General features: G+C 37.1%; 2 protein-coding genes across 3 annotated transcripts in view; one reads left to right on the plus strand and one right to left on the minus strand.

The window, feature by feature from the left end:
• The window catches only part of AKNAD1 (AKNA domain containing 1), a 29,123-nt gene extending 22,758 nt beyond the window's left edge, over positions 1–6,365 (plus strand). Inside the window, exons 12-16 of the mRNA XM_060772697.2 lie at positions 482–582; positions 1,896–2,006; positions 5,283–5,367; positions 5,695–5,833; positions 5,909–6,365. Of these exons, the coding sequence (XP_060628680.2) occupies positions 482–582; positions 1,896–2,006; positions 5,283–5,367; positions 5,695–5,833; positions 5,909–6,058 (586 nt within the window). The 3' untranslated portion in view covers positions 6,059–6,365. The remainder of the gene's footprint in view (positions 1–481; positions 583–1,895; positions 2,007–5,282; positions 5,368–5,694; positions 5,834–5,908) is intronic.
• A 2,049-nt stretch (positions 6,366–8,414) lies between these two features.
• STXBP3 (syntaxin binding protein 3) overlaps positions 8,415–13,535 on the minus strand; it is a 46,012-nt gene continuing 40,891 nt past the window's right edge. For both annotated transcript variants that reach the window (XM_060774594.2, XM_060774593.2), the window contains exons 18-19: positions 13,222–13,370; positions 8,415–9,293 (exon numbers count right to left, since the gene is read on the minus strand). In XM_060774594.2, the coding sequence (XP_060630577.2) occupies positions 9,196–9,293; positions 13,222–13,370 (247 nt within the window). In that variant the 3' untranslated portion in view covers positions 8,415–9,195. The remainder of the gene's footprint in view (positions 9,294–13,221; positions 13,371–13,535) is intronic.

Consider the following 13,535-nt stretch of genomic DNA (forward strand, 5'->3'; position numbering starts at 1 on the left):
AGAACCATAAGTGCAATGAGTTGCAATTCCCATTATTCTCAGTCCACATGGTGGGTCATCAAAAGCGATGGGAGTCGTCATTCCATATTATCTGGGGATCCAAGTTAGGCAAAAACTAAAGAGCGCTGATCATTATGTATGTGTGTGTGTGTGTGTGTATTTATGTGTATATGTGTGTGTGTGTGTGTGTGTGTGTGTATGTATGTATGTATGTATGTATGTATATATGGGGCCCTCTGTGTTCATGGATTCTCCATTCTTGGATTTAACAGTCCTTTGAAAGCAACCATAAGGCTGGTGTGGCCCTCCATGAAAATGAGTATGACACCTCTGTCTTATAGACTTAAGATGCAATTGTGTAGCTTCTTTCCTTAGAGCAAGGCCCATTTGAATCTATTATGATTTGCGGCTGAGGAGGCATGTGTTAGATTGCACTGTTCATCACTTTCATGCTAGCTATAGACCTCTATTTTCAATGTAGAAATAAAAAAGTGGACTACAGGAAAGCAGACAGAGGAAAATCAGATTGTGAACAGTTCTCTATCTTCTTAGAAGGAAAAGCAGCAGATTTCAATTCATCAGGTACCTAATTTCACTCATTAAAGTTATACACTTACATTGTTTTATGATTTAAGTGGTTACATGTGAAGTATCTCTTGTAAAAAAATTGCAATGATCCCATGGTATGCCAGTGACATGTAGTTAAGTCTTAATTTATTCCAGGGTTCAACCCTAGGAAATACCATGTTTTTTGTGGAAGAGTTGACACTTCAAATATATGAAATCAAAACAGTTTGTAATAGTCTGAATGCTGAATATCTATATCCAAACAGACTTGAGCCCTTACAATAATTTTATATAAAAATCAAACATAACCTTTGAGCCTTACTCAGTGAAAACCTCTTAGGTGTTGTTTCAAAGATCACTTACATCTTTATTCCCTGAGGAGCTTATTAAACAAATACGTTGTGCGTTTTGTAAAGTACGTTAGGGCAACAATTTGATAAATTTCAGAACCTCATTCAAAATTAGTCATTTCTGTGTAGAAACTATTTAAAAAATCACTTACTTACTTAGATGATCCCTCGTATTCCGAGGATGATGGTCCTCCAAGGTCAGTGTTCTGATAGTGGGTCCGTAGGTGGCTCTGGAGCCCTGTTCTTGAGCTGCATCTTCTACCACAGTGGGGCAACAGTTTCCAGGTGGAAGGCGGTCCCGCTTGGGGTTGGCTTAATGCGCCTTCCTCTTGGCACATTTCTCTTTTTCGCCCTCCATTCTTGCCTCTTCAAATTCTACAGCACTACTGGTCACAGCTGACCTCCAGCTGGAGTGCTTGAGGGCCAGGGCTTCCCAGTTCTCAGTGTCTATGCCAGAGTTTTTAAGGTGGCTTTGAGCCCATCTTTAAATCTCTTTTCCTGTCCTCCAACATTCTGTTTTCCGTTCTTGAGTTCGGAGTAGAGCAACTACTCTGGGAGATGGTGGAAGGGGATCCAGACAACATGGCCGGTCTAGTGGAGTTGATGGCGGAGGACCATCGCTTCAATGCTGGTGGTCTTTGCTTCTTCCAGCATGCTGACATTTGTCCGCTTGTCTTCCCAAGAGACAACTACTGTGCTTTAAACCTCAGCAGAAAACTTGCATTGTTTCCCACTTGGAAGTATAACAACAATATACATGACATTACTATGTAGTGACTAAAAGTTTTTTGTGGCTCGATCAATATACTTCTGCTGGTATTTTGGCTGTTCCAATGTCTTAAAATAGATATCTCAAGAAGTCATCACAAATTTGAATTGGGCTATGCAATATTTAAATTGAAATATCTTCATTAGTCCTATATGAAGGTTAGGATATAATTTCTTAATATGTTTGTGTAACTTTTTTGCGGAGTTTAGATAGTGATTCAGAAGAGACCTCATTCTGTGACCGTCTCAGTTCAAGTACTGATGCATGTCTGGAACAAAACCATGGCTCAATTACAGTGGATTCAAACAAACCCAACCAAGGTAGAATATGATATATAATGGGTATGATATATAATGTATGATATATAATGTATGATATATAATGTGGAGAATTTTGAAGATAATATTAAAATATAATCTGTCTTCTTGAGGACATTCATATGTATAAACATCTTTGAGTGCATATATTCCTTGCTGGATTAAGAAAAAATGATACAATTGAATGCAGACCAGCCTGGAGATTCAGCCTGTATACAATGCATTGTACTAGAAGGGATGCATTTTTCAGTTAGGCAAGTAAACATCTATTCATGTCCAAACAAAAGAAGGCCTTTTACATGAGTTCATTTACATGTGACTAGATCTGGACTGAATCCAAGTCATCCAGCTGAACTAAAATTATTTGTGCTTAAATCCTGCATTGATCTCAGTGGAGCAAGTTAAGTCGCAGCATGACAGGCCTTTGTTAAATGGGGCTGTTTGCTGTAAACAGATGCAGATTTACAGATATAATTGTGTTCGTATCTATTCTAGCCAGTTGTTCCTCTGTTAAAGACTAGTGTGGTGTTTCTTCTTTAAACAGGAGGGAAATCTATCAGTTCCAGTTTCTCTTGTATTAGAATTTGCATTAGAATTTAGAACAGGAAACTTTTCAATTTTTGTTACATAGTGTAATATGTGAAGCCCCATCTACATTGCCATATAATGCAGTCAAACTGCATTATGAAAGTGTATTATATGGCAGTGTAGATGGGGTCTTAATTTCAGTTTCTACCATAGTCGGGTTTCTATTCCAGTTCTTCCCATCTGGAATTAATAATGTTAAATACTGGTAATTTTTTATCAAAACTAGAAGAAACAACGTTCTCATATGTATATATCCTCATCAAGTTCAAAGGTTTATTTTTGAATAGCAGTTTGTCCTTCAACATTAAACCACACATCAAGTTTGACTTTTGCTTAACAGTAACACTTTCCCAGGCATTCAAGACTGCAATGCAGAGTTTTCCGTTGGAAGATCTGGTAGTTTTCACAAATATGTTCAAAATACTTAAATTAGAATGTATAGAAACAGGCTGAGTTGTACTTACCAGTTTTCTTGCTTATGTTTCAGTAGACTTACTCCACAGTATAATTCATTTTTTATATGAACAAAGACACAATTATATTAAAGGATGCAATAAATCTGAAATTGGCACATCCTCCAGATTTCTGATTAAATGAAACATAGTGCTTAAAATGTCATATTGTAGCCTCTAGATAAGATTGTATCTATACATCCTTCAAAGAAAAACATCAAAATATACTCAGTTCAAGGCTAACCAGAAGATGAAATGATAAGACCCAATTCCTTTCAAATGCAGAGAGCAGAGAAAAGAGAGTCTTCGGAAGAATTTAACTTATATTTTTCTAGTTCCTTGTTTGCTATTGTAACGAGTTAGGAGAGAGGAGGGACGATTTATTATTTATTACTCTTAATGATGCCACCAATGTGTGATGTGAGGTATTATTGGGAGATATGGCACACTGGACGCAGAATTAATGGAGGTGAGGCAGCCTTCAAACAAAAGTTAACAAGTTTATTGAGCACAAAGCGTGTGGTTGCAAGTGGTAACTTTTCTTATGGAACTCAGAATAATGCTTGGTTAGATGAATGTTACACTCTTTCAGGTTATACAGTATCTTCTTGACATAGAGCACTTGATTCGGACAAAGTATCAATACAGGGATATTTCCCTTATTTGATCCTTCCTAGATCAAATTCTAAATAAGCTATTCTTTAGCCTCTCCTTGGACTAAAGAATTCCGGCTATGTTTCCCCCTTTCGGCTACCCTAGCCAGAGAAACTTTCAATAGCCAGACCCGGCTTTCCAAAGCCTCGAAACTTTGCTTCAGAAGTCACTCAGCCACCTTTTCCTCTCCTTCTCTCTCAACTCCTCACTCTAACTCCTCACTGCTAAACCCTAACTCCTCACTCCTCGGAACCTAAAACCTAACTCTAACTCTGACTGAACTTAAACTGTCGTTTTTCAAACTCTCCCCTCTAAGCTCCTCCCACTTCTCTACAGCATCGTCTCCATGGTAACGCACTCCTCTCAGCTAGGCCGCTCCAGCATTAGTGCAACCAATCCAAACTCAAATACAGTTAAAATCATACAATTTATAATCAACTTCTGTACAGCTATAGAGTCCAGATTTATAATGGAGTTGTTTAACTATGTTGTACGTATATTTTGTCAGTTTCACTAGATTCCAAACTCTTTTCGGCTACTTCGAAATAATAATGGAAGCCTTTAAAATGTTAATTCTTTGGGAGCAGATGACCTGAAGGAGCCATCCCAATGTCCCTACAAACACCTTTAAATAGTTCTCAGAGTAGAATATCTCAAAACAACTCACCTGATACCATGTTTGTGATATTTTAGGTACCAGTTGAACACCTACCTCTTTATCAGGATGGTTTAAACCAGGGGTCCTCAAACTATGGCCCGGAGACTGGATGTGGCCCTCCAAGGTCAATCTAAGTTTAAAATGACTTAAAAGCACACAACAACAACAATCCTATCTCATCAGCCAAAAATAGGCCCACAATTCCCATTGAAATACTAATAATTTTATATTTGTTGAAATTGTTCTTCATTTTAATTATTGTATTGTTTTTAAGTGTTTTTTGCACGACAAATGAGATATGTGCTGTGTGCATAGGAATTCATGTTTTTTTCAAATTATAATCCAGCCTGCCCACAGTTTGAGGGACTGTGACCTGGCCCTCTGTTTAAAAAGTTTGAGGACCCCTGGTCTAAACAATCATATAATCTGCTTTTGATTTTCTTTGTATTCTGCCGTACGCTGTACAATTTCTGGTTTTGCTGCTTTTGTTTATGCTGTTGTTTGTAGCCATGATTTTCCTTTTAAAGCATTTTAAAATTTTATTTTCAGACGCCAAAATGCTATGGAATAGCCTACAGGGTTTGTATGTTAATCGACATTGTGTAAAATATTTTTTGCGGCAGTAAAGCAGCCTGAATTGTTCTAACCTTTTAGGGAAAATGATGATAATAAAGTCTACAATTTAAAGACTTTAGAGTGGTGGATTCAAAAGGTTTTCACTACACAACCGCTCTTGTTTGTAAACTTCAATCTGCTATAAAAATAATATATTTACTTCAAAGAATAATACCTTTTCTAATTAATTAAATGACAGTAATTGCCCTTATTGTTCAGATCTTCACTGCTTACAACAGATGTCTGGAGCTGAGATCATGGATATACCTGTTTATTAACTTACTTATTAATTACCGTTTTTCAAAATTTCAGCTTCTTCACAAAAGGCAGATACCGGCTTTCAAAGAATTTATGCAGATAAACAACCAGAACAGTTTATAGACAGATTGTGGGAAAGGTAAAGTACAGCATCAATTTGAAACACACCAGCCCACTTATAAATGTAGCTGTAAGTTGAACTTTCATATGTAGGTTTGTTATCCCCTTTGCAGCAATATAAAAATAGATAACTTTCAAAGTAAAAACAAATCTGAACAAATTTGGGTTTAAGCGTTTTGGCTATATGCATGTACACAAGCGCAAAAAACTCAATAGTCCATCCAGTAAATTCCAGCCTTCCCTCTGGTCACACTCCTATACTTGGAATATATTTTCGGGGATGTGTTTTGTTTCGACCTTCATGAACTGCTTGATCTTTTATTTTCATTGATCTTTTATTTTCTAGGCACAATCGACATATTCCAGAAACCCGCTATTCAAAGATGCAGGACACCATTATCCTTTCGCCACAGTATCTGGGTCGTAGGGATCTGTATGGAAGGAGGTTAACAAGTCCAGAGAGAAGCAGGCACACAAATGCTGCGGTAAGAGAACAGCCTTGAATCTGCATGGACTGTGTTGTCACTTAACAATTTTCAGTAACATTTTTGTCCTAACAGGTACTCAGTTCTACTTTGGATGGCGTTATAGAGACTGCAAACAGCTTGAAGAGAACTTCTGAACACATGATGCAAGTTATTTCAGAAGATTTAGCCAAGGCCAACATTCAGACATTGTCACATGTCACAGGGAGTCAGCACTGTATTTAAATGAGTGTTATGAAAACTATCAAAACAATGTTTGAACATTTACATTTGTAAAGGATTAAAATGGACCATTTTCTAATTCTTTCCCAATGTTCATAAAAAAGCTTGTCTCAAAGAAAAGCATTATACCAATTCATAAATTGTGCAGATGTTAAGTTGATGAGCATGTTTCTGCAAAGTTTCTTACTGTATTCAGAATTGATTTTGGTACCTGGAATATATCTCTACTGTAAACTACATAGGGCAGGCAATAGTTGTGTAGTGAGCAGATTCTTCTCTTTTTGTCCAAAATGTCATGTTTTTTATTAGAATAAAAAAAAATATTCAGTGTGTATTTTTTGCGTGTAGAATATTTGCAAAGCTTTTATCATATGTACAAATGTAATTTCCATTCATGTGCAAAGGTATAATTGTTGTGGGATAAAAATATTTCATTCATGTTGTGGTCCTAGTAGCGGTGTTCGTGCAAGGAACTCTCAGTGCAGCGGAACCTCAAGTGTGTCACAACTTAAGAGCATTTTATGAGTCATTGCTTGGCCCTGATTTTACTTTGACATAAGAGCAGCGTTTTGAGTTAAGTGCTAGCACCAGAGGAAGCACTAGTGCGAGACTACACGGCTTTAGATCTTCAAGGGAACAGCCTCCATGTTGAATGTCTCCTGCTCTTATTTGCTTTAGGAGATTGCTGTCCACTTTGCTCTTGTCTACTTTGAGTTAGTTGATTTCAAGTGACTTTTAGTCCTGATATGTTTGGCTTCGTGAAGAGAGAGAGGGAGAGAGAGCAAGAGAGGGAGGGAAGCTGGAACGAGTACAGTAGGAAGAGAATGATGCTTCTGTCTCTTCACTTTGTTTTTTGTGCTTCCTTGCCACAACTTTGTGCTTCTACCATTTTACAGTTGATCTTTCTTTTTTATTGCCCCATGCATTTATACATTATTTGTTATTTATAATGCACATTTTCTTATTTAAAAACGTGTAACACAAAAATTGGGAGAGGTGTGTTCGGGGGGCAGAATGGATTAATAGCATTTCAATGGGAAAATTCACTTTGAGAGAACTGCATTTTGAGTTAAGAGCTCAGTCATGGAATGAATTAAGCTCTTAATTCAAGGTATCACTGTACTTCCTGGTATTAACAAGTCTTTCTTTGCCTCAAAACCTTAGATTGTCACTTTCCTCAAGTGTAACTCAAACCATCAAAAGATGTTCATATTCATGTGAAGTTTTCCACATAGGAAATCAGGGTTCTCACACACCTGTGCCACTATGTTAAAAAAAAAATCAGGTATAAAGTCTGTATAGGACTGCAGTTGTAAACACTTTGACACAAACATGTCCCTCCCCTTCTCTTCATTCTCTGTCCTTCCGGCAACAACAAAGGGTGACAGAAAGGGGAAGGGGACTACATTTGGGAAGGTCTACTGATGGAGGTCTACTGATGCAAGGCTGGGGTGAAAATTGCTGGAAGAAATATTAACAACCTTAGATATGCAGATGACACCACTTTGATGGCCAAAAGCGAGGAGGAGCTGAGGAGCCTTCTAATCAAGGTTGCAGCTAACGATAAAAAAAAAAACCAAGATTATGACAACAAGAATGATTGACAACTGGGAAATAGAGGGAGAAAACGTGGAGGCAGTGACAGACTTTGTATTTCTAGGTGCAAAGATTACTGCAGACGCAGACTGTGGCCAGGAAATCAGAAGACGCTTACTTCTTGGGAGGAGAGCAATGATCAATCTCAATAAAATGGTGAAGAGTAGAGACACCACACTGACAACGAAGATCCGCATAGTAAAAGCAATGGTATTCCCCGTAGTCACCTACGGATGTGAGAGCTGGACCATAGGGAAGGCTGAGCAAAGGAAGATAGATTCTTTTGAACTGTGGTGCTGGAGGAACGTTCTGAGAGTGCCTTGGACTGCGAGAAGATCCAATCAGTCCATACTTCAGGAAATAAAGCCCGACTGCTCATTGGAGGAAAAGATAGTAGAGGCAAAGATGAAGTACTTTGGCCACATCATGAGAAGAAAGAAAAGTTTAGAGAAGACAATGATGCTGGGGAAAATGGAAGGAAAAAGGAAGAGGGGCCGACCAAGGGCAAGATGGATGGATGGCATCCTTGAAGTAACTGGATTGAACTTGAAGGAGCTGGGGGTGGTGACAGCCGACAGGGAGCTCTGGCGTGGGCTGGTCCATGAGGTCACAAAGAGTCGGAAACGACTGAACGAATGAACAACAAACTGATGGAGGTAGTTTTACAAATTAAGAAAGGAAAACCAGTCTACGAATAACCCTCCTGCATTGCATTCTCTTTGAGATCAATTTAGCAAATGACTAAAAAAAAATAGACAGCAAATTCTTCAAAGTTCTTTATTGATGGTAAAATGTTTAGTACTTTCATGATTAACTTTACCCAAATACCACAGAAAGATCCATGCAGTTCCAAACACACAACCATTATTTTTCTCTTCTATTTTCTCTGGAAGACATCTAATATTTTGTACCTCATTGCAAGTTTTCTTCAGGGAATTCTTACATACTGTAATTCAACATACTGGAGTTGTGAAATTGTGCTATACATTTTTATTTACAACATTTCTTCGATACTTAAATCGATAGGTCTTTTAGAACAGTATGTTTAGAAATAAGCATGATTCCAAGATAGAAAGTTTGCACATTATTACCAAAAAGTCATTAGCATATATACAGACATTTTTTTCCAAGTTCTAGCATACTGCGTTCCTTAGTGAACATTCTCTACATTGAACACTTCACAGCAAAATGCCACCTATCACCAACTACATTAATATAAAAACACAAGTTGTTACATACATTTCTCCACTTTTACACATTTTGATCTCCTCCCCCAACAAAAAGCAGCAGATTCCAAATTATAAAAACAAGATTCCCAAATATAACACTAATTTATAAAATATGTACAGAGGACACAATCCAGATCATGCTAAATGTATAAATTCCATTGATTCCAATGCAGAATACGAAGATATTTAACATTTTTCTCCCCCTGAAATCAATGGAACTTAACATTAACTTGGGTTTGATTGTGTCCATATTTATATTATGTGTTCTTTATATCTTTGTTAAGCTCAACCAAAAACCTTTGAAGATCATCGCTTCTATTCATTCTTAAAATACACAGTATCCTTTGATTTTGGTACGGTAAGTGCTTTTATATCATCCAGTAGCCGTTTAGGTGTGATGATGTGAGTGGAACCTGGTTAAAAATGTAATATAGAAGAAAATGTGAAAATTAACATAACCCAACAAAAAACTGAAAAATAATACACTTTTTGTTTAACATACCGCACACTGTGATTTTTTTTTTAAAAAATTATGGCCTCTGTGAAATCAATACCTTAACAGTAATAGAAAATGAACTTGGATCTAGCATGTTCCAGTAGCTGGGAACGTGTGTAGAATTATCCTGCAAACAAGGCAAGTGAATTCAGTGTTCACCCTTCTGAATTGAGTACATCTCACAAGGGTATTGCAACTGCAGTGATCAGTACTGATTATGCTGCATAGTTACAGTGAGCAATAGTGTCAATTGCTGTGTGCCTTCACACTGACTTGGACTTAAATAGACCTCATCATCTCATTTTCTTGGCAAGTGTTATTTCAAGCCTTGCCTATTTTCATTCTTTGGCAAGTACAGGGTACAGCAGCATAACTTCCTTTTTTCAAAACCCATTGTATGAATCAGAATTTTTTTTAATAATGTAGGCGCATACCTAAAGTTTTGTTTCACGTAGTTTTGAAGATCAAATTAGATAGGTGACGTCCCCCATTCTCCATACACTGAGTAAACCGATTTCTGGCATTTGTCATGACTTTTGCCAGCATAGCAGGCGTTACGTTGGCAATTTCTTCCTGGATGTTGGTCTTCAAACCTTGTAGGGTCTTTGGACAGTTCACATAAACACGGGATTTAAAAAAAAAACCCATAGAAAAAAATCACAAGGGGCCAAATCTGGAGAGCGGGCCGGCCACTCCAAATCCCCCCTAATTGAGATGAGGCACTCTGGGAAGTGTTCCCTCAAAACAGCCATTGATGCTCTTTGAGTGTGTGCAGTTGCACCATCTTGTTAGAACCAAATGTCCCCTAAGTCCAACCCATCTAACCGTGGGGGAAAAAATCCTGTAACATGTTTATATACCGGTCTGAATTCACTGTCACTGCGACTTCATTTTCCTCAAAAACCAGGGACCAATAATTCCAACTGAGGAAATTACACACCACACTATGATTTTAGGTGAATGCAAAGGCCTTTGATGCAATTCTCGAGGATTGTTGTCAGCCCAGTAGCATGTTTTGTTTGTTGACAGATCCACACAAATGAAAATGAATAGCATCACTAAAAAAAAAAAAAACCAATAGCATCCTCAGGAACGACTTCAAGAAGAACCTCATACGCATTCCTCTGATAATTGAAGTCACGTTCAGAAAGTTCCTGCACAATTGCCATCTTGTAAGGATGGAAATGAAGATCATCATGAAGAATTCTCACAGAATGATCGGAAAGTCCAAGGGCAGACGCATGTTTGCACGCAGAATGCTGTGGTGATCGCAACATTGAAGCTCTCACTGCCTCAATGTTCTCAAGTGAACTAATGGGCCGAAGGATTCCAGTTCTTTGTCTTGTCGCACTTGCAGTTTGTCTGAATGTAGTGACCCACATCACAATTTATTTCCGGTCAGGGACAGGGGCCAATGGGGCTAAATTAAAGCGATCACAGAACATCTGCTTGAAAAGTAGGCCTCAACGGCAAAAGCGCTCTCCTCACTGTTCCAACACATGATGGCGACTGAACTGTGTCAGGACAAAACTTTATACTCCCGCCTCTCGAACAAGACCACTAGCACTCTGCTACGTCTTCAACCAACTGAATGGCGCGCATTTTAAAAAAGGAAGTTATGCTGCCGCACCCTGTACAATGCAATCTGATGGCTATTTCAAATTTACCAAAAAAAACCATGGTTCTTCTATGACAGATGGATTGACCCAGTCAATTGACTTTCATCAACTCCTGAATTTTTAAGATTCATTTAGAACTGTCAATAATAGGAATACTTGGAGCTGTCTAATCTAGAGGATTACCATAAGCCAATTTCAGCATGGTAACATGTAACAACAAAAACAAATGGTGAATAGTAGAAAAGAATTCCCCTTCCCTCCCAACAGCATTTTGGAAAGATGCAATGAAATGAATAAATAATAGGTTTTTTTTTTAAAAAAAAAAAAGGCAAAGTATATCTTCAGTTTTAAAAAACTTGCTACTAGTTTTGGTCTAATCTATTTTCTCCTGCCGTAGTACTGATATTACAAAAAACATGCTGTCTTATTTGTCCTCAAGATTCCATAATAAACATACAGCTAGATCCCAAGTCATATCATCAAATGCTCAAACATCAGTCACTCAGCAGGAAGCTATCATGCTTACTGACATTTAGATGACTCAAATAAATAAAAGGAGGACGAGGCTTATCCAGGGAAATTATCAACAGATAAAACCTGTTTGGCCATGCTCAGCAACGGAACAACCTGAAATTACTCCCATAAAACTAGCAGCTTAGAAACATTCCACACCTATCCTCCAAACAGCAGCTTCATGTGGCAAGCTCCTTTAAAAACTGTGATTATTTCACAAATATTTCACAATACAATGCAGAGATGGGTTGTTTAGAGGTAAAACATTTATCTAGGTTTAATTAAAAGCTCAGCATTAGCTAGACGTAATTCCCTGTAATTAGATCTTGAACAATAACTAAAATTACTCTATGCTCAAGGAATAGACTGTTGGAGAAACTATTGTGTGCACAATTACTTATCCTCCCACATTTCACATTACTACTTTTCTTTTTTTTTAAAAAAAAGATTTTATTGGTTTTCTTAGAATACATCAATACCTTCAATACTCTTATATTCCATCCTCAATTCATTACATCAACTATAAGTATATATAAGTATATATATGTATGTATCTTATGTATTTTTTTCCACCTCTGTGCTGCCCCCCCTCCGAGCCACTTTAATTTACATTTTCTTTCAAAAATACCATTTCTTCTTGTGGAGGTAATTTCCCATCTACTTCTTTTAAGCCGTTCTCAATAAATTTTCCCCTAACTTCATCAAAGTCGTTTTCCTTCCATAGCCCTTTCCTGACTCTTAACCTACATGTCAATTTATCATTTATTGCTATTTTCCATAGTTCTTTATACCATTCTTCAATTGGTATATTTATTTTACCTTTCCAATTCTTCGCTATCAGTAATCTTGCTGCAGTTAACATGTTATCTATTGCATCTTTCTCTGTTTTTTTTTCCAATTTCTTAACGTTATATAGTGACAACAATGCAATGCTTGCACTTTTTCCTAATTTCATATCCATTATAGCTTCTAATTCTCCAAATACCTTACCCCAAAATTCATTTTATATATGTGCTCACCTCCTGGCAACCTCTCCAACATTTTTTGTGGCACTCCTATTAATATTTGCAATCTTTACTGGTGTTAAGTACCATTTCCAAACCAATTTATAATAGTTTTCTTTAACACGCACATTACTTCTTTTCAAAAGTGCATCTCACGGGCTGCATGTAGTCCCCCCAGGAAAGTTTTGAGGCCCCCAAAAGATTTAAAATGTGAAATTTTGTTCCAAAACCCTAAGATGACCTCTTTTCAGATGAGAAAAGCATTGTATTCATCTTTAATGATCCAATGGGCCAATGCTATAGTTTTTTCAATGAATATCTCATCAAATCTCAACCACTTCAACATAGTTTGTGGCAGCCACAAAAATGAAGTTTCTGGTGTATAACACTGACTTTCAAAGTAAACACCACACAACTAAACAGGAAATAACACTTTCAAACCAGGAACAATTTTTTTTTCAAATTCTGTTACATAGTGTTATGAAAAAGAAAACAAATTGTGGATTGATAATGGGAAAAGAAAGATTTTAAAGAGCAAGAAATGGCTAAAAATTATGAAGTATATAAAAAGACAGACATGGAATAATACTGTAAGTGAATGATTAAAACTTCAGAAAAGAAAGCTGACATTCGCTACCTCTTCGGATGCAAATCAAAGTTTATACACTGATATCCTGTCTAAGCTTTTTGGAGGAAGGAGGGTACTTACCAATAATAACTTCACAAGACTTGTAGGCCTGTGAAACTTCATATGCACAGCGCATCTCAGAATATGTAATGCCCCCAATGACAAATACAATCAGCTTCGATCCACTCTTTCGCTCATCCAAGTGACTACCTTTGGGTTTGTTACGAGCACTGCAAATTGGAACACAAAAGAGCACTATGCAGTTTGTTCATATTTACCAGCTGTTCATAGCTATAAGTGGTATAGTACTATATAGTAATATTTAATACTGATATTGTACTATGCTAATAATATAATATATTGTAGGTATATATATATGTTGTAAGCCACTCTGA

Source organism: Anolis sagrei, chromosome 4 (genome assembly GCF_037176765.1).
Source record: "Anolis sagrei isolate rAnoSag1 chromosome 4, rAnoSag1.mat, whole genome shotgun sequence".
NCBI lineage: Eukaryota > Metazoa > Chordata > Lepidosauria > Squamata > Dactyloidae > Anolis > Anolis sagrei.